Genomic DNA, 22292 nt, shown 5'->3' on the forward strand with positions numbered 1-22292 from the left:
GTATCCAAACTAAGACTTATCAACATCAGTGCCATAAACATCACAGTCCCAGCCTATGGTCCTGCTACAAGTCTCAAGACACTATGCAGTTGGAGGAAGGGAAGGGTATGAGGGCCTGGGGCCAGAGTTTGATAAATCATTCAGGAGCCTCTGAACAACTATTATAAAGGAATATTGCCCCTTTCTCTGTGGAGAGCTTGAGGACAGCTAAAAGAACAGTTTGCGGAGCCCATGAAATATCCAAGTGGAGACATCCAGCAGGTTTGATATATGGGCCAGGTCTGGAGCTCAGGAGAGAGATATGAATTAGATGTTTAGCTTTGGGAGTTTTCAGGGTATAAATAGAGGTCATAAAATTGCCCAGGAGAGTAAGAAGAGAAGTCAAGAACAAAATCTTCTTAAGCCTGAAACATTGGTTTTGAAGTTGACACCTCTTCTTCCCATAGCCCAAAAGTTGCCAATGCCTACTGACTTCACCTTCACCAAGGCTTTCATCCATAAGAAAGCAAGAGCTTCCACAAAACTGGTCCCACTGCAGTGTCATCTGGACAACACAATGGCATAAACACATGTCACTTTCCTATTCATGATGCCTCATGATGCCTGTGAGGCTGCCATCAACTTTCTCATCTTATAGATTGAGAAACTAAAGCTAAGGCAGGTCAAGTAACTTGCCTAGTGTCAAAAAATTAGTAGGAAAGAAGCAGTACACAAATCCAGTCCCGCAAACCTCAGAGCCCTTGCTTTTACCACCTCACTATACTGTCTTCTAAATAGAGTTTACACTTTTTTTGTATCTAGATTATCTTGGACTTTTCCCTTTCCTGAGACTTCCAACAATAAAATTACTGATCAGTACTCATAATATCTCCTTTCATAATATATATACCTATAGAGTACTTTAGAGTTTCTAATGCCCTTTTCAAAGACATTGCCTAATTTTAGTCCTTACAGCTCTGAGACATAGGTGTTAGTATAATTCTCATTTTTAGAAGGGGAAAAAAATGGAAGCTCAGAAAAGGGAAACACTTGCTCATAATCATAGACTGAGTCAAGAGCAGAGGTGGATGCCAAATTTGGGTCTAACTCTAAAGCTCATGCTCGCTCTCCACTGCACCTCACTATCTCAGAACATTAATTTCCACGTGACTCTGCCCCCTTACTGTGCCTTCAGAGAAAGACCTACAGACTTAATTTCTTGATGACTTACCTTGCATTTGGCCAATAGTCAGATCTTTATCCAATCTATCAACACCTGGAACAAAATGAGAATCCATAAGCACCTTACCAGAAAAGGCTGTGAAATAGGTTTTGCTGTTCAAGTATGATATAAAAATTGTTACAAAGTTGTAAACATAATGACATTCTTAATTCATGTTAATGGCAATCCTAACTCTCTGAGGGTACAGTCTTACCACATGAAGCTTTCCAGGCAATCACTTTGCTTGTTTAAACTGGTTGCTGAAAACAGAGTTTTACTTTTTAAATTTCCATTATACTCAGAATATCTTTCCACCATTCTAGGAGGACTTGGGCTTGACCAGGCACAGAGGCCAAGCCAGAATCAGGCCGTCCCAGATAGATGCTTATACTTCATTAGGTTTAGAGATTTGGTGTGGGGAGGAGAAAAGGCACAAATGAGTGAAGATGGTACTTCACCTTGGAAGTCACCACCCATTTGGTGAGTACTTATATATATAACGAGGAAATATTGAGATGACAATATACCTATACTGCTATGAACTGAACTGTGTCCCTCCCAAAATTCATATGTTGAAGCTCAAATCCACAATGTGACCATATTTGGCAATATGGAAATACGTAAGGTTAAATGGGGTCATAACGGTAAGGCTTTCATATGATATGATTAGTGTCCTTGTAAGAATAAACCAGGGAGCTTGCTCTTGCTCTCTCTCTGTCATGTAAGGAAACGGTAAGAAGAAGGTTGTTTGCAAACCAGTAAGAAAGTATTCATCAAAACTTGACCATGCTGACTGATACCCTGATCTTAGACTTTAAGCTTCCAGAACTGTGAGAAAATAAATTTGTTGTTTAAGCCACTCCCTCTATGGTATTTTGCTATGGCAGCCTGAGCTAATACATGCACATACACACTTACCAGCCAAGAGCAGCAACTTAGGAATAGGGCAACTAAGAAAGAGATTAGATAAGCCTCGGAACCAGCCATCCCAGTATTTTTCTGTTTTTGCCAGTTCAATTCTCCAAGTGTATGGATGATCTTTCTTGGTCTGAAGAAATAAGAGCAAGTTCTGAGTCTCTAAGGGCAACCCCTGGAGGAACAGGATAAAAACTAGTTCCCTGGGAAAAGGAAAGGGAAGGAAACTAGCACATATTAAGGGCCTACTATGTCCCAGACATTTTAATATACATTTAATCCATATAACAGCATTGCGATATGATATAGTTGTAATTGCCATGTTTAGATAATTAGAAATTTACTTTTACTTCTATTAGTTTCAGAAACTCAGGAAATTTTCTTAAGATCAAAAAGCTAGTAAATGGTAGAGCCAAGACTGAGTTTCTCTTATACACATTTGGCAAAAAGAACACACCATCAAAAGGATAATTACGAAAAACACATTGCAGTACAGGGAATAAAATGCTTACAATATTAAGTGAAAGAAGCAGAGTACAAATACGTCACGTAAGTTAGGATTACTACTGAAAAACTGCAGTATATTTTCGAAAAGAACTACAAGGGAAAACTAAAAATACGTTCATTTGTTGGTATAGCATTTTTTTCCTTATATTTTGATTTATGACAATGATACAATGTTCCTGCAATAGTAATTTTAAAAAGGAAATTTGACACAATTGTGATAAAATTTCGGTATCTGTTAAATCTCAGTATAAAGTAGATGGATGGGCACAGAGTATGCACTCATCAAACACAAGCTGAACAAATAAATAATTCTCTATACTTTTATGCATCACTGAAAATTTAAAATATTATAACTGAAATAATTGGGATACCACAATATGAAAATCTAGAGGTAAACATGAGATGACAACATATTGTGTTAAAGATCACGGAATGGTTAAAATGTCCATACTACCCAAAGCAATATGTAGATTCAACACAATCCCTATCAAAATCCCAATGGCATTTTTTTCAAAAACAGAAAAGTGCATCCTAAAATTCATATGGAATCTCAAAAGATCCTGAACAGCCAAAACAATTTTGGAAAAAAAAAAAAAAAATGGAGGACTTACACTCTCTGATTTCAAAACATATTACAAAGCTACAGTAATCAAAACATCATAGTACTGGCACAAAGAGAGATAAAATATACCAATGGAATAACGTAGAGAGCCCAGAAATAAACCCTCACATATATGGTCAAATAATCTTTGACAAGAGTGCCAAGACCACTCAGTGGAGAAAGGACAGTCTTTTCAACAAATGGTGCTGGAAAAATAAAATATCTACATGCAAAAGAATGAAGTTATACCCCCAATATCATACCATACACAAATAGATCATAGACCTAAACCTAAGAGCTAAAACTAAAAAATTGTTAGAAGAAAACATAGGTATAAATCTTTGTGCCCCTGGGCTAGGGATAGCCTTCTTAGGTATGACACCAAAAGCAAAACCAACAGAATGAAAACTAGATAAACTGAATTTCATCAAAATTGAACACTTGCTCTTCCAAGAATACCATCAGGAACGTGAAAAGACAACCCTTAGCACAGGAGAAAATATTTGCAAATCAGTGACTTGTATCTAGAATATGTAAAAAACACTTAAAATTCAATAAAAAGACCAACAGCCCTATTTAAAAATGGGTGAAAGATCTGAATAGACATTTCTCCAGAAAAGATACATAGATAGCCAATGAGCACATGAAAAGATGCTCAATATCAAGAGTCATTAAGAAAATGTAAACCAAAACCACAATGAGATACCATTTCATACCCACTAGGATGTCTATAATCAAAAGAGAGAGACAATAACAAGTGCTGACAAGGATGTAGAAAACTGGATCCCTCATACAGTGCTGGTGGGAATGTAAAATGGTACAGGCACACTGGACAACAGTATAGCTGTTCCTCAAATGATTAAACATAGAGTTACCATCTAGCAATTTCACTAGTAGAAAAATAAAAACCTGTGTCCACACAAAAACTTGTACACAAATGTTTGTACTAGCATTATTCATAATAGACAAAAAGTAGGAATAACTCAAATGTCCATTAACTGATGAATGGTTAAACTATGTGGTCTATCCATACAATGGAATATTATTCAGCCATAAATAGTAATGAAGTACTAATACATGCTAGAAAATGGATGAACTTTGAAAATATTATGCTAAAGTGAAAGAAGCTAGTCACAAAAGCCAACACGTTGTATAATTCCATTTGTATTAAATGTCCAGATTAGGCAAATCTATAGAGGCAGAAAATAGACTAGTGGTTGCCTATGGATGGGAAGGTTGGGGAAAAATGGCAAGTGACTAAAAATAGGTATATCATTTTTTTTAAAGTGCTGAAAATGTTCTAAAATTATATTGTTGTAATGGTTGTAAACTCTGTGACTATATTAAAATTGCATACTTTGGGTGAGTTACCTCTCAATAAGGTAGTTTAAAAAAAAGAGGAATATCTCCTAGACAACTGAAGTTTACTCCTTTAAGGACCAGAGCTTAAATGTTTTCCCTTTCTTTTCTATCTTTTAACCATTCTGTACCACATTTGCCTCCCCTTCCCTCCGTTAAATGTATATCTTTGTCTTCTTTTACAGAGCAGAATGGATGCAACTGACCTATTATGCTATTTCAAACACCACTTTTTACATTGTGCTATAACAGAGATGCTCCTAAGGACTAATGGGCCATAAATGGCTGCTAGATACAAAGCTTTAGAAGTTATGACTGATTTTCTTAAGTTTAATTTGTATTATTAACATTTCTCCATAATTTTATTTAACAAATTATTTTTATTGAAATATAATTGACAGATAACATTACATAGGCTTATAAAGTGTTGATTTGATACATTTATATACTGCACTATGATTACCACCATAGCACTAGCTAACACCTCTATCATGTCACATAATTATCATTTCTTTTTTGTGGTGGGAACAATTAAGATCTAATCTCTCAGCAACTTTGAAGTTTATAATACAGTATTGTTGGCTATAATAACTATGTTATGCATTAGATATCCAGGACTTATTTATCTACTAGTTGTAAGAAGTTGTGACTATTGTTTGCAGTTTCTTTGTATCTTTCTTAAAGTATAAAATATTTAGCTATATTCCTTATTGCTTGATGTGCCTTAGTTTGCCCTCCTAACAAAACTGTTGGAGTTTATATAACTTCATATAATTGGGCTTATTAAAAATTGCAAAGAAAAAAAGCGTTGGAATTAAAAAGCAGAGTATCTGGATGTGTTTAAGTGCGAACATTTATGTGTGAACATAGGTAAGTATATGTACCTCAGCTGTAAAACAGTGATAATATCTACGATGCAGAGAGCTAACATGAGAACTAGAGACGATGTGAAGCACTCAGTATACAGTATAATTCCTAGCACATAAAAGGTAAAATGTAATTGATAGTTTATATCAGTCTCAAATCTACTAAATACTACTTGATTACTTTGGGAAGTCTCTTCATCTCTGAGTCTCAGTTTTTATACTGTAAACATGGGAGAATAGATCTCCCCTCACCTCTCAGAGTGTTGGAGGGCAAATTGATCAGGCATTATTTATATTTTTGTAAACTCCAAAATGATTCTCACTAAAAATACTGTTTTTAAAAAATATACTTTCCTCCTTGTTAACAGTAGCATCTTCAAATGCAAAGGAATATGTGGTATATACCAAGTCCATTACCTGCCATTAGTAAGGTGTTTGTTTATCTTTTATAATCCATCCCAGAAAGTCTGCTAGTCATGCTCACTAATCATTTCCAAGAAAAAAAAGCAGCCCTTTCCATTACCATCCTCAAATCAATTGCTCAGCAAGTACTCACAGAACCCTATGCACACAAATCTGAGTTAAATGCTGAGGGAAATTCATACAGAACATTACTTCCTAACCTCACAATACACAGGTTATTTTTGTTGGGAGACAATTCTTAGGTAATTAGAGGACAGCGAGTCTGCATTCTAGGAATGACTACCAAGAGATCATAGTATATCTGAATGTGGCTTATGAAAATAAGTTCTATGAGTTAGCTATAACTTCAAAAAAACAGAGTGCTAAGTTGTGTCATATAGATTCTCAGTGCTGTGCTGGAGAGGGACTGACATAAACCGAGGTCAGAAGGTTACCCCAAGGAGATACACCTTGAAAGATGGATAAGATTTGGATGGGCTTAGAATAGACTGGTAGAAAATGGGATTTTCTTCATGAGATAAACCACAGGGCCAGAAGTACAAAGGTGAGAAAGAGCTTGATGAGAAAGCAGTCTATGTGAGGATAGGGTATATACTATAAGTTTTATGTTCCAATTTGTCAGTGGTATCAACAAGTCCCTTATATCTTATAGTTAACCTAAGTACCTATTATGATAATGTCTTTGCCCCCCAAAATATTTAATGGTAGACAAAAAGAACAATGTCACATCCCCTTCCCTTTCCCACACTCTGAACAATTCCCTACCCCATCCTTCCAAGTATGAAGACTTTTACTCACCTCCATGTCATCTTCCTTTTTCCTCTTGTTTACTGACTCACTTCCTTCTTCGTCTTCTTCTTCTTCCTCTATGATTCCTTCCACTATAGATTTTGAGCCTTCTGGACTTGTAATTCCTTCACACCTAGGTTTTTAAAAAATGCTATCACATACCTCTCTTCTATACACAAATTATCTCAGAAATACTGATACATATGTCCTTTTATAATCAACTGTTAAAACTTAACAATGCTCCTGGGAGGAGGGCGTGAAAAATGGGCATTTAAAAAGATACAAAAGTAGACCAGGGCTGTGGAAGGTCATGGCCAAGGTATGACTATACTCCAAGGGATGGTTTCCAGTTCTTGCATCAATACTGACACACAGAAGGGAGTAACCATTTCCTGGTGACAAGAGTTTTATTGGCATTATCTTATATAATCCTCCTAACAATCCTATGAAGTAGCCCTAAAGAGTTAAAAAAAAAAAAAAAAGGTCCAGGATCACCTAGCTTATGAGTGGATGAAGCTGGGAGGCAAATCCAGGCCCAATTAACTCTGAAGCATGGTGCTTTTCTACTATACCCTGCTTGTAGAACAAGGCTCAAACAGAATTATAACAAGGCCCCACTTTTTAATTAGTTGATAGAAACTGGCAATTATAATAACCATGCCAGCTGAACCTTGGGGATTAGAACATCTGATCCAACCAATTATTTTTGTTTTTCCTCTGAAAAACCTACAATATCTCTTTATTATGTAATCAGGTAGAAAAATTATTATATATGAACAGCTGGTACCATAATTCCTTTTAGGGAGAACTTATTGGAAAAAATACATTGATGAGTGTTAAAGGTAAAAATCCCAAGGGCCTAGGTAGCAGCTAGTGCCAAGGTCTGCTCTGCATAGTAGAGAAATTTTTTTTTATTTTTCCCTTGAAAGAGAGAGAGGAAGAGGAGGAGAACAAACAAGATGAAAAGAGAAACTGAAGGTCAGTGAACTTCAGTGGTGGATTTTTAAGAATGATTAACACCTCTTTCTCTGTTTCCTCTACCAAAACCTTCAGTGAAGTGAGTGTTCAGAAATGTTTTGTTCAGTGGGTTTTTTGTTTTTGTTTTTGTTTTTAATGAAACTTGAGGCATTAATTTCATACCTAGGTCAAAGGACCATAACAAAAAAACATGTGCTTTGGATTTCTACAGCTATGGATTGAGTGGTTCAAGAGAATTTTACCTAGATCAAGAAGGGCAGAAAGGTTCCGGCTGATATCTATGTGACAATTAAAACACATATACTTTTATATACAAAGGTTTACATATTAAGGGAAAACACCATTTAAGTTTATAAATTAGGTAAAATTTAAAAACCAATGAGCTACATGTATATAAAGTCATGTAACTTCCTTACAAAATGCTTTACCACTGCTTAAACAAGCAGTCTCAAAATATTTAGGAACTGAGAAGTAGGTAGTTTCATAGTTTATTCAAGGCCTTTACACTGTATCTGCCAGATATTACTACTCAAATTGCTCTTTTAGGCATAAAATCCATTAATATGGGCTTTGGTATCAAATACACAGGAGTTCGAATCTGAGCTCTGCAATTCACTAGCTGTGAGATCCTGGTAAAATCACTTTACCTTTCTGAACTTCCATATCCTCATCTATAAAACAATAAATTATCTTAAAGAGATATTGTAAACATTAAATGAGATAGTGCAAATGAATTAATGAATCCAGGTTATGATCACTGATGACTACTAACAATCCAAAAAAAGAGACAACCAGGTATTATGTGCTTCCTAATGGCATTAAATAGTATCACCTATTCTTGAAAACAAAGAAAAAGCCCAAATAACAAACCAACCTGAACTTGATCAAATCTCTGGATCTAACTAACAATTTACAGACAATACAGGGAACAAAAGAACATGTTACACCTTGAGGAATCAATCAGCAAATCCAGATTATGGGAAATTCTACAGGGCAAACAATCAGATTTCTTCAACACATAAATTGCAAGGAAAAAAATGAAAGAGATAGAAGTGGAATCTATAGAGAACATACTGAAACCTTACAGAGGAAATTGTTTTTGTCTGGAATTTGTTTCAAAATATTTTGTGCTTAGGGAAAGTAAATAGAGACACAGATGAAATAAGACTGGCCATGAGTTAACAACTATTGAAAATGGGCAATGGGTACATTGTAGTTCATTGTTTTATTCTACTTTTATATGTTTGAAAATATTCTATAATATAAAGATTTTAAAAACAAGAGAGTGTATATAAAATATCCTGCACAGTGTCTGGCAAATAGCAAACAGTCAATAATGCCATTATCATTTTCAACAACTCTTGTGCTCCCTGTCCATTCCATTGCGTGACATTTTCTCAAATCACCTAAAGTTTATTTTGTGTCTACATAACAATATCCAGGACTCATGTAATCCTATCCAGGATGATCAATGGGGCTAAAAAATCTTAGCTTACTCTTTAATTTGGCTTTGACTCAGGCTATGCTAAAGCTTTTATGCTGTAATTTCCTTATAACCAGGTTTGGCTTAGAAGGAGGCTGTCATCAGAATGATACCATACTGTCAGCATTAGAGAAGATACCTAATTTTTAATGTCCATTCTCTGGGATTCTTCACCTTTAACAACTAAAGTTATAATAAAGTAATCCAGTATTATATAGAAGACACTATTTGGTCTTAGGATTTCCTCAAGAAAGAGAAAGAAAAAGAAAAGAAAATCTATACAACTGGCTCAACTGAGCTCACTTGTAAAAATTACCTAAAGTAATGAAGGCATTCACAAGGATAATAGGATAGGTATATGACAGAAAAAACAATCTGTAATTCCCTCACCATGTTTCAGTCTCTAACCAGCCCAACAGGGAAAAATAAGACCTACTGTTTGACTTGGCCAACCATTGAGACACGGGCAGACTCCAGATTTCGAATCTGGCCACTCTTCACACTAGAAAAGTGAGAAGGGAGAGAAGAGGTTATTTAGCATCCATCTTATCAAGTCACCAGAGTCAAATGAATAATTCTGCAGATTCTGTAGGACCTACTAAAAAGTTATGGTTACCAACAGAGCTTACTACTTTCTACTTGGTTATTACGGCTATAAGCCAGCTAGTAAAAATCAAGTAAAGATATTGAAGACATTTCAATTCTGCAAATATTCACCAAAAAGATACCATGTGCTAGGCCCACGCTCAAGAAACACAAACAGATAATTTTAATATAATACGGCAAGGTTCAAAGGAATCACTTTATTTTTAATGAGGTTAGAGAAAGCTTCCCAAATGTCCTACCTAAACCGAGAACTGAAGGTAAGAAGTTAAGTGAAAGATAAAAGGGGGTGGTCAGAGCATTCCTGGCAGAGGGCACATTGTGAACGAAGGCACTGTGATGTGGAAAAATCAGCAAGATGATGATTTTAGAGGACAGCGTGCAGGGAGAAGCAGGGGAGAGCAAAGGGGGAAGTGTGACAGAATAGGATAAGCAGGCAGGAGCTAACTCCCAGAGGGCTTTGTATGCCATGATATAGAGCTTAGGAGCTTAGACACTATCTTAATAGATTAGTTTTCACAGAGTTGTCTACCTAAGTATGCCTAAGGGCCAAACAAAATGACTGCATGTTCCAGGGAGAACTGGAAACACCACCTGAAGCAGGCCACCAGAACACATTTCTTTAAATTTCGTTTTTTGAGCTTAAAAAATCATAAAATTTTAAAGTGCACCAGCCTTAGAGAATGACTTTGTTTCTTATTTTCATGATAAACAGAAGCAATCAGAAGAGATATTACTTCATTTTTCTACCACCAACTGAATTTATAGTACCTATGAATCCACCAGTATGTGATGATATATTCTGCTTTGATGGCTGGTTAATATATGAAATATCTCTGTTCCTATTTGGAGACAACCTTGGGCACTAGTTCCCATCCCCTCTTGCTTATGAGGCCCTTGTTTCTCCTATCCTGTCTCTCTCCTGTCATCATTTTTTTTTTCTCTAGTGGATATTATAAAACATTCTTTAAAAACATTCTCTAGCCTTGAAAAACTTTTCAACTCCACATTCACTAGTAGATACTACCCCATTTCTCTGTTCTATATAACAAAACTTCTCAAAATGTAGAAAAATGTCAAATCACTATATGTACTCCTGAAACTAATATAACCAATATAAGATTGTAAACCAACTATACTTATATACTTAAATAAGAAAAAAAAAAAGTCATCCTACTTGCTTTCTCCATTTTGTTACCTCCCATCCTTTCCTTAACTAACATCCCCAACTTACAACAGGTTTTCATCTCCTGCTTATTTTTTGAGATTTCCTTTGCAAGGTCATCTCCATCATGCCAATTCTAATGGTCATTTCTTAGCCCTCATCTTAGGTGATCTCTCAGCATTATTTCACACAGATGCTCTCTCCCTCCTTCTAGAAACACTTGCTATACTCTCTGGTTTTCCTCCTGTCTCACCAACTGTGCCTTTTCAGCTTCCTTTGTTGAAGCTTCCTCTTCTTTCCAAGCTCTAAATATTGTATATTATCCTAAGGTTCAGTTCTTGGATCTTTTTTCTATCTCCTAGGTGATCGCATTCAATCTCCTGTCTTTAAATATTATTTACACAAAGATTATTCTTCGATTTATCTCTAGCTCAACCTCTTCTAACCTACAGACAGTCCCTGACTTAGGATATAGTCAGCCAAGCAATCATGAGGGTAAACAACTGATATTCTACAGTGTGTTCACTGTGTTAGATGATTTTGCCCAACTGTAAACTAATGTAAGTGCTCTGGGCACATTTGAGGTAGGCCAGGCTAAGCTATGATGTTTGGGAGCTTAGGTGTATTAAATGCATTTTCAACTTAGGATATTTTCAATTTATGATGAGTTTATTGGGATGTAACCCCCATCATTGTTTGAGGAGCATCTGTAGTATATACAAGTGCCTACTTAACATATCTACTTAGATGTATATATTTCAGCTTATCCAAACAGAAATCCTGATTTCCTGCCCCTTACCTGCTCTCAAATCTTCTTCTCTTTGTCTCTTCCATTTACCAAATTGCTTGGGCTAAAAACCCAGAAGTCATCCTTGAGTACTGCCCTCCACCCCAACATCCTATCTGTAAGGCTGTCCTGTCAGTTCTACCTTCAAAATATATTCCAAATATGACCACATTACTTCCCCTGTTGCCATCCTAGTCTATACTTATCATCATTATTCTCCTATGCAACTGTCTCTTAACCAATTTCTCACTTCACTATCACCTCCACTCCCCACTGCTTTCCCTATTCTATTTCCCTCAGAGCAGCCAGAGTGGTGGAACCAAGATGTAAATCCACATCTGTCCGACTTCAAAGCCCAGGCTCTTAATGACTATACCCTACTGCCTCTTATTAGGATGACCAAGAAACGAAAGCAGGAAGTCACTTAGCTTTTTATCTTTACTGAATTAAATAGGTCAGCCTTGTATTTCAACATCTTAAAAAAAAAAAAAAAAAAATCTAGAATAGCCAAAATGGCCATGAGTCATAAACTCGATTCAGATATCCAGCAGAGTGTACAAAACAAAATTACCAAATACTTCATATTATTCTTTCTGATTATCAGGCTCAGCGAGTGGGGTCTAAAAATCAGTAGCTTTCACAGAACCCAGAACATTTTAACATTCAACAAATAGTACATTTATCCTATCTTGCATCTGCAACTACAATCAAGACTCTGTATCTTCTTTAAGAGAAGGTTTACCATGACTCCCAGGCTGGATTAGATACCTATGTTCTGTTCCTCCTGTGCTCCTTCCATTGTATTGTGTTTACATATTTGCTTACTGTTATCTCCAGTTTTTTGATAAGAATTAAGCCTGATTCATCTCCAGTTCTTAGATCAGGTACTGAGACATCTTAGGTATCAAAAAAATGTTTACCAGATAAATTTAAAAAGTTATTTGGAATAATTTTCTCATTGGTCGTTACTGGGTAAGTAGGCAGGGTACCTGAACTACAAGTTGAGGGGCCGCAGTTGCATTTTCAATGCTAGGACTACCCAAGATGGATGGATTTTTGGTGCTTCGGAGAGAATGGTGGCATGAACATGGGGAGGTAGAAGCAACCTCACCAAGCACAATCATTCTGGCAAGCCATATTTGGCATGAGACCCTCTGTCCTAGGAAGACTCCCTTAGGATATATTTACTAAGTTCTAAATTCCCATTTGATATCTCTGATTCAGTTAATATATGTTTCGCCCACGAGGGCAACCAGCAGTATGCTATATGCTGTATGAAAGTACAAAAGAAACAGAATAGCTTTTGCCCTTATGATGTAGGTAGGGCATTTAGACAGAAATGAAAATTAACAATATAAGCCTATCCTTTAAAGGAGGATTAGAAGACTTAAGGGGTAAACAGTGCAATACAATACAGACTTAAAGGTCTCAAGTAATTGTACTGATGGCAGTGATCTGCATAGTTTGGAGGAGTTAGAGAAAGGGTTCTGGAGAAGGTATTGGAGAGGGATTTTGAAGAATAGGTAGGAAGACAGGATACTGAAGATGTTTTATCCCAAGACTGATCTCCTTGTGGGAGAAATGGTGTTTTACTTGTCTCTGAATCTTCACCCTTTAGCACAAAGTTAAGTGTTTAATAAATATTTAATCAAATACTTGACTGAATTAATGAGTAAATTAATGACTGAACAGCCTTTATTTTACTTAAATAGAAGCCATGGGCAATTCTGTCAGTGATTTTTACAAAAACTATTTGCCCAAGGGTTTTTCTTTATCCAAAACCCAAATAAAAACTGAGAAATGGAACCTAAACCCATCTTCTGTTTCTCCATCATTTTCTCTAGAACACAGAAAGTGAATCTAGAACTATGAAGCATCAGAGGTGGAAAAGGCCTTAGACTCTCATTAAGTTCAAACTCTTAACTTAGAGATGGGAACAGCTAGACCACAGATGATCCATAATTACTAAGATTCTAGGAGGTACTATAGTATATTAGAAAAAGGGTGAATTTTATACAACTGAGACAAGCCTGAAACATTAAAAATATTTTTAAAAATCTGCTCTTTATATAAATGTTTCCACTCATGATATTAAAATAAAAGCAGGGGATTATTCCTTTGAACTTGGTGCTTGAGCTGGTGAAAAAGGAAAGCTACGATCTAACATTTAAAATAAATACAATATGGATTTGTGGGTTACCTCCATTCAATGGCATTCTCCAGAGACTTGAAGGTTTTAGGACGGCCACGTAAGAAATTCTGCATGCTATTAAGGGCATCCATGGCTGTACCTAGACATTAAACAAAAATTTTAACCACAGCGCTTAACATATTCTGATCATTTATAGTTACTGGGTCAACTATATACATCGGCCCTCAATCACAGCAGAATTCAGTGATGCTTGGGGAAAAAAGATGCAGTTTAAGAAATTCAGAAGACTGATGAGATAGCCAGATTCCAAGATGGCCTCCAGTGATTTCTGCATCCTGGTATTGACTATTTGCTGTAGTCCCGCCACAATGATTAGGGCTGACTTGTATAGCAATAGTGTGACTTCTGAGACTGGGTCATAAGACATGGCAGCTTCTTTTTAAATGTTAAAATAAAATTATGAGACATACATACAATTAAATATTTACAGCCATAAAAGATGTTTATGAAGAGTTTTTGATGACATGGAGAATGATTATATAATGTAGGATGTAGGTGAAAGGGGTGAAAGTGTCAAAAGGTACAAGCTTCCAGTTATAAAATAAATAAGTCCTTCCAGCTTGGTGACTATAGTAAATAATACTGTATTATATATTTAAATGTTGCTAAAAGAGTATACCCTAAAGTTCTCATCACAAGAAAAAAATTGTAACTGTGTGGTGATAGATATTAACTAGTGATCATTCTGCAATATATAAATGTATCAAATACTTATACTGTACACCTGAAACTAATACAAAGTTATATGTCCATTATATCTCAATTAAGAAATACTTGGAAAATCCTTTGCCACAAAATAATATAGAAGGAAGATATAAAAGACAGAGGGACATACTTCAAGAAAAGTGAAATCAACAATAAATTAAAACACAGCAATAATAGTCTACCATGAATGGCTCTTATAAGTCAAAGATTTTGATTTGGTTAGCACTAAGAAAACTTACCTTCCACAACATCAATCATGCACAGACCTAGGAGGCTTGGCACTAGGTTGGATGATGCTGTGTGGACTGCAATAGCACCACCCATGCTATGTCCAATCAGCATAATTGGAGGAGGGAGGTCCCCATACATGGCTTCAACCACATTTCCGACATCTCTGCAAAGAAAAGGAAAAATAAGCTGGGAAAGTTCTCTGACAACACTGTAAGAAATAGTTTACTTTCCTCACTCCTTCCTTTGGTCTCTACCTAACAGTCTTGCAAACATATCTAAGTAAAACTCCTGCCATGTTCCCAGTATCTATACACATAGTCACACATCTAGTTCTTCTGAAAAATGGCAGTTTAAAGACCAAGAATCCAAAATTTCTGACTTTCCTATATCACATTTTCACTGTTCCACACATTTAGTATAATTATATAAACATATACCTTTATTTTTAACCTAAGCTTGAAACTCTGGACAAATCATTTAATTGCCTCAGTTTCCCCATGTATAAAACAGGCAAACAACTTCATTAAGCATTATAATGTAGTGAAGTTTGGAGTCACAAGATGAATTACAGCCCTTGTTTATTTTTTACTATGTGGACTTAGATTAGTTATTTAACCTCTCAGAGTTTTAACATCTATAAAATGAAGATAAGAATATCATTTACTATTCTGGATTGCTATAAGGATTAACTAAGACAGTGAATATGAAAATACTTCAAAAAAGATAAAAGTCCTATACAAATGTTAATTATTATTTACAATTTGTCATGTAAAGTTGTTTGAAGTACAAACATAAATGTAAGTATAGTATTTTCAGAAACTAGAAAGATATTCAGAGCTAATTTTTATTAGCTTCTCTCCTAGTCTTTAATTATGAGTGGTTTTGTTTAATTATGAGTGGTTTTGTTTAAGTCAAATCTTAAAGCTTTAAAAATGAGGACTGAAGTATGAACTTTGGTTTTTATTTGCATATAGGCCTTCTTTGCTATAGCAATAGGCAAGTAGGGTATGTTTCTAGAGAGCACTGGCTCTTCTGTCTTTTTTGGGGAGTGGCTGAGTCAGTCAGCTTCAAAAGACAGTTTTGTCTTACTGAGCGTCACTATATGCCTCAAGCACTCACAGTGTTAGCCAAAAACAGCATGTACGGATGTAGGAACACAGACTTTCAAAAATGGTCTCCACAGTATTCAGAATATCAAAGGTAAATGTTATTACTTCTGAAGGAACTAATCTTAAAAACTTCATATAACTACAGATGTGAATAGGGAAGCTGCAGCATCAGCAAACAATCTGAATAGGATATAAGGAAGCCACCCAATTTTATAAGTGAAACCAAATAATAGTTTAATATTCCTTTGGAGTTAAATTTAAAGCTAAAATTTTGGATTAGTAACAAATATAATGAATAAAATAAAAAGATGCTATGGAAGATTATCTAAATCCAGGTCTCCTTAAAAAACTATGTTGGAGGGGTTCTATAGCATCTGCTTCATGCATGAAGGTAGACAGTTGTGACACAAACCAATTTAGGAAAGGTATATTTCATCCAGGTAAAAGTTGGTTATGATCAATCATTTAATCATCTATCACCAGGAGAAACACATTCTTTTTAAAGTTATTCAAAGTATTCACTCAGCAGGATTAGTGCCTTACTTGAGATATGTCCTGAAATTCCAAAGAAATAAAATAAAGATGAAGTAACAGGGATTAACTACAAATCTAGTTTGTAACTGGATGTACCACAATTTTGGTAGCTGCTTTTTAAGGGGATTCTACCATACTTATCAATACTAGGTTTATTTCCTGAAAAGCAGTACAGCATATCACAGGCCAAACAGAAAAAGGAATATTGGAGAAATCAGAGCTCAAATCCTGGTTCTTCTACTTCCAGAGAAGTTGCATCTAATGTAAAGTGTAGATTCTGAAGTTGATACGGAAGGCAAAAATGATGCTGTCAGTACTATTTGAAAACCCTACTAATCGTCCATTAAGTATATCCATTGGGGATTTCTGTTTCACAAGGTGATTGAATTTAGATACCATATAAATGTTTTATTGCTTCAACAACTGTTGGCTGTTCGGATTCTTGGTAATTATCTTCATCTGTTGTAGACAGTTTTAATCATTTTATTTTTAACATTTTTTGTGCCATTCATCAATTTACTATTTCTCAGCTCTAACTCCCCCTTCATTGCATGTTCTACAAAACTGAATCTGAGGCCTTTAAATATTTTTCCTTTGCCAGCTGGCATGGTATGAAGCTATGTCAGTAGCAAACAAAAGAGAGAGACATTGCAGAAAGAGGATTTATTCCTGGTTCATGTGTGTTTACTCTACAAGCTCCTATAACTTGCATTTCCTTAGCACCCAGGTCCTGCATTATGGGAAACCTCCAGCTCCGGCACCACACACAGCTTACCCACTGCCCAACTTCTCCAGCACTCTATCCCTTCATCCCCAGTATTGTTATCCACTAGCTTTATTGAAGCATAACTGGTATACAAAAATGGTACATAATTAATGTATATAATTTGGTAAATTTGGATATGCATATATACTCATGTTAGCATCACCATAAATCCATAAATCAAGGATTACCTTGTTTGCATCCTTCACTTCTGACAATTTCCTTGTATCACTTCTGTGTGTATGTGCATGTATTTGTGTGGGTGTGTATGGTAAGAACACTTAACATAAGATCTACCCTCTTAAACTTTTAAGTACACAATATCTGTTGTTAACTATAGGTATCATGTTGTACAGCAGATCTCTGAAACCACCCCCAATATTTTTGTTGCAGAGTGTCTCTGGTGTGATACCTCCCGTGAATAGCTTTCCTTGCACCCTAGAGGGCAGATTTATGGCAAGCTCTACCAACATGGCATCACAGTGACTTCTCTGCTTTCATTTAGAAAGCCACAGTCGTGAACTCTCCAACAAGGTCTAGGTCTCAAACTCTACCCACCTGTGTTTTCTCAGCCCAAGGGGATAGTAGCTGCTTCTTGCATCTGCTATTCCTATATTCTTTATTTTTGAATTTTTTCCCTTCTTTATTGAGGTATAATTGATAAATAAAATGGTAATATATTTAAAGTGTACAATGTGATAATTTGACACATGTATAGATTGTGAAATGATGCCCACGATCAAGTTAATTAGCCCTATATTTTTTAGAGTTCTCTTCTTGCTAGCCAATTCAACCTCGCTCCAATCCCATATCATAGTTAATAAATCTTTATATTAAACTTTCCCTGTTCAAATTATTATGTGTTTTCTCTCTCTTCTGTTTGTCTCAGATTGATACATTATTAGATAATGTTTCCGTAAGGTCCTCAATTAATTCTTCAATTTCCTCTAGAACATCAGCCAAGCCACCATTACCCTTTGTCTGGTTGTCTGGCCACTTAAATGATGTATTTCACTTTTTTGTCAACAGTCAAGAAACCCTTTAAATTATTAAAAATCATTGATAAATCTTTCTACAGATATCATTAACATACTTATTTCATGCTTTACTGTTCTCATATTACAAAGGCATTAGAAACAACTGAAGGAACAGATTCTTGGCTCCTTCACTGAGGTTTCTCAGGGATGTGTTCATTGAGTAGAATGGCATTCATACATTGTTTTCTCTCTTTCCTTCAAGTTGAATGATCATAATTCTAGTCTAATTGTGTGACCCCATGTAGTTATTCAAACTATCTGAGATAGTTTCCTCATTGGTAAAAAAGTGATAATATCTACACTACAAAGTTAATAATGTAGATAAACTAAAATCAATCAATAAATTAATTATTCTTAATAAATGCTTATTTTACACTCAATAAAGCCTGGCAGATAGAAAGGAAACAAATAGTACCTCGAAAAGAATGAAATTCTGGCTACAAGAGTTTGGGTTCTAAAGGAAAAACAGTTTACTCTTGGATTAAATCTGGTAAAACAAGAAGGGACAAGATATTTTTGGCCAAAGTCGGTCAAATACTTGAGAAGACATGTATTAAGTACATGAGAGAGCATGTATTATAGCAGGATAGAAAGAAGCATCCTGCTTACAATACAGGATAGTGGTTTCTAAACACCAGTTTTGGGACTGGCTGTATCAGATTCCTTTACAGAGCTTTATCAAAATATAAATGCCCAGATCTCACTAGAAGCATTAATTCAGCAGATGTGGGGTAGGGCCAAATAATCTGTATTTTAATCACTTCTCATGCGACTTTGATGAGCAACCAGGCTTGAGAGCCACTGTATACACTACATTCATCTATTACTTTGAGGCCCAGGGTATAATTATTTATTCTTTAATACCCTATTTCTGTCTTACTATGAAGTTGGACAAAGAATGCGGGCAGGATACCTTAAGAACATCTCACAGGGCCTCTTGTATACAACCACTTTTCCAAGAATGGGTCCCCAGTAGATATCCAGATTCTATTCAACAAAAGGAAACTTTTCAAAAGCCAACACAAACTAAACTGTGCCTTGAAGAATTTTCAAATACTTTATGTATGACCATCACATTGAATATACCAAGAAAGATGGATGTTTCTTTCATGAGTAAAAAGTACAGAGACACCAGACATAGAAGTAAAAAAGAACACAGAATGTGCTAATTATTGTCCAACAACTCACAAGGAGAGTGATAAAGGTATACTACCATTTATAATAGTAATGGAAGTCAGGTGATGTATAAACAACCTTACTTACTTTGCCATTGTTTCTGCAGACAGGTCTTCAGAATTCTTGACTTTTGTTTCACCTAAAAAGAAGATATTTAAAAAATAAAATTCCCAAGGATAGGAATTATAAAAGCAAGAGTATTCTCTTTTAAAAATCTCACTTTTGGACAATGAAATGGGAACTTGCCAGTTGTATATGGTAGGTTTAGCAAGGATTTTCTATGTTACAGACAAATCTTTATAGTTGTATACACTATGGAGGATAATTACAATAGCCTAACAGAGGTTTATTCACATTCCTTATACATCGCCAGCATCCGAATTTGGTTACATTAAAGGACATTTTCTTAGCTAAATTATATATGTGTGTTTATAAAATATTTATAACAACTGCAAACTAGGACTTCCATCAAAAATGCCCAAATGGAACAGACCAGGTTATTTTATGACTACACTGAAATTTATAATATTGAACACTATGCAAAGAGCTTAGCAAATGTGGCACTCAGAACTAATTAAGAACTTCACTCACCATGACCTCGCAGATCCAAAGCCACAATCCTACACTGAACCCTACTAATGATCGCTGCCTAGGAGGAAAAGGAAAAATACAACAGGGTTAGCAAATCTTTCTCCGTTACCAATGATAACTTTATTGAATGAACTGCCATCAGAATTCTAGGATCTCAAGACAACCAAAGGAAGACTTTCCACTTTTGAGCAAAATTTTAAAAATGATTCTCTGCTTTTTGGGTACACATTCTAGTCCTATCCCAACTTAAAAATATGGCTTTCTCTACCTAAATCCCTCTTTAAACTTTAACTCTTCCTAGCTTGTCATGAAACACAGAGTAAGTACCTCTGAGCAAAGACCCCCTGTGTTCTGCTATTAACTATGATTTTCATCCATCTTTCTTGGTTATCTTTTTCCTACTCTGGATGGGAAACTCCCTAGATAAGGACCATGAGTCAGTTAATATCTTGGCTCAGGATGTCACACAAATGTAACATTCAGATCATGAAATAACCCTGAAAGCAGTACAAGTCATGAAATCTATCAAAAATTCACGTTAGATGCAGGAGTACACACAAGCTTGTCCAGCAGTTAAATAAAAATATATTTAAAAAAGAAATCACAATATCACGGGAGGTACAATCTTAGAGGTTTAAACAAACCTCAAATAATTGGGAATTTCCTCAAATGAACTAGATTGACGATAATACAGCACGACTAATGTTAGTAAATGTCATTAATGTTTTTTAACATTTAAGAGACCTGCCTAGCCTAACCCTCGCATTTTATGAATGAAGAAATTGAAGTCAAGAGATAGAAAATTATTTGCTCAGGGTCACATAACAAGTCAGTAGTAAACACAGAATCAAGGTAAGTTACCAATGTAATAGTTACTGTAGAAAACAAGTCAGATTTCTTAAATTGTATCTTCCCTCATTTTATTTTCAAGTGATTAAGTATATCATCTTGAATATATTATCATTATAAAAATGTTGAAACATAGAAAATTAATAAAGAAAGGAAATCCTTGATTTGCCATCCGAATGTAGCCCCTTGTCACCTTTTTGAGTATTTCTTGTGATATTCCTCCCGAACTTTATTGACATATTACTGACATATAAGTTTAAAGTGTATAATGTAATGATTTGATACATGTATATACTGCAAAATGATTACCACAATAAGGTTAATTAACACCCCCATCCCTGTGTGTGTGTGCATGGTGGTAACATTTAAGATCTACTCTCTTAACAACTTTCAAGTATGTAATACAGTATAATTCATTATAGTTACCATGCTGTCCATTAGATCCCCAGAACTTATCCATCTTATAGACGGGAGCTTGTATCCTTTGACTAACATTTCCCCATTTCCCACACCTCTCAGCCCTTGAATATCACCATTCTAATCTCTATGAATTCAGCTTTTTTTAGATTCTGCATATAAATGAGAACATACAGTATTTTACTTTCTCTGACTTATTTCGCCTAGCATAATGTCCTCAAGGTCCTCCATGTTGTAACAAAAGGTAGGATTCCCTTCTTTTATACCTGAATATGTGTGTATCACATTTTCTTTATCTATTCATCCATCGATGGAATGGATGCTCAGGTTGTTTCTATGTCTTGACTACTGTGAATTACACTGCTATGAACATGGGCATACAGATATCTCTTTGAGATAGTGTTTTCATTTCCTTTGTATATATCCATAAGCGGGATGATCGAGAGTATGGTAGTTCTATTTTTAATTTTTTGAGGAAGCTCTATACTGTTTTCCACAGTGGCTGTACTGATTTACATTCCCACCAACAGTGCACAAGGGTTCCCTTTTATTTCTACAGCCTCACTGACACTCGTCTATTGTCTTTCTGTGATAATAGGCCATTCTAACGTTGTGAGGTGATAGATATCTCATTGTGGTTTTGACTTGCATTTTCCTGATGATTAGTGATGTTAAGTATCTTTTCTTATATCTGTTGGCTATTTGTATGTCTTCTTTGGAAAAATGTCTGTCTATTTAAGTCTTGCACATTCTTAACTTTTTTTTTTTTTTTTGGCTATTGAGTTGTATGAATTCCTTATCTATTTTGGATATTAACCCCTTATCAGATAGATGATTTGCAAACATTTTCTCCCATTCTATAGGGTGCATTTTCCTGTTTCTTTGTTTTGTCTATGCAGAAGCTTTTTAGTTTGATGTAGTCCCACTTGTTTATTTTTGCTTTAACTACTTGAACTTTTGGTGTTATATCCAAAAAATCATTGCAGAGACC

The 22292-nt window shown here is 35.4% G+C and overlaps 1 protein-coding gene across 2 annotated transcripts in view; it reads right to left on the minus strand.

The window, feature by feature from the left end:
- The window catches only part of PPME1 (protein phosphatase methylesterase 1), a 64606-nt gene that overhangs the window by 7663 nt on the left and 34651 nt on the right, over positions 1–22292 (minus strand). The window contains exons 4-11 of one of the 2 annotated variants that reach the window (XM_011377367.2): positions 20036–20093; positions 19532–19583; positions 14834–14988; positions 13878–13968; positions 9559–9624; positions 6671–6794; positions 2120–2291; positions 1211–1255 (exon numbers count right to left, since the gene is read on the minus strand). In XM_011377367.2, the coding sequence (XP_011375669.1) occupies positions 1211–1255; positions 2120–2291; positions 6671–6794; positions 9559–9624; positions 13878–13968; positions 14834–14988; positions 19532–19583; positions 20036–20093 (763 nt within the window). The remainder of the gene's footprint in view (positions 1–1210; positions 1256–2119; positions 2292–6670; positions 6795–9558; positions 9625–13877; positions 13969–14833; positions 14989–19531; positions 19584–20035; positions 20094–22292) is intronic. The other variant, XM_011377368.2, reaches the window with a different exon arrangement.

The sequence above is a fragment of the Pteropus vampyrus genome, unplaced genomic scaffold (assembly GCF_000151845.1).
Source record: "Pteropus vampyrus isolate Shadow unplaced genomic scaffold, Pvam_2.0 Scaffold311, whole genome shotgun sequence".
NCBI classification, from domain to species: Eukaryota; Metazoa; Chordata; class Mammalia; order Chiroptera; family Pteropodidae; genus Pteropus; species Pteropus vampyrus.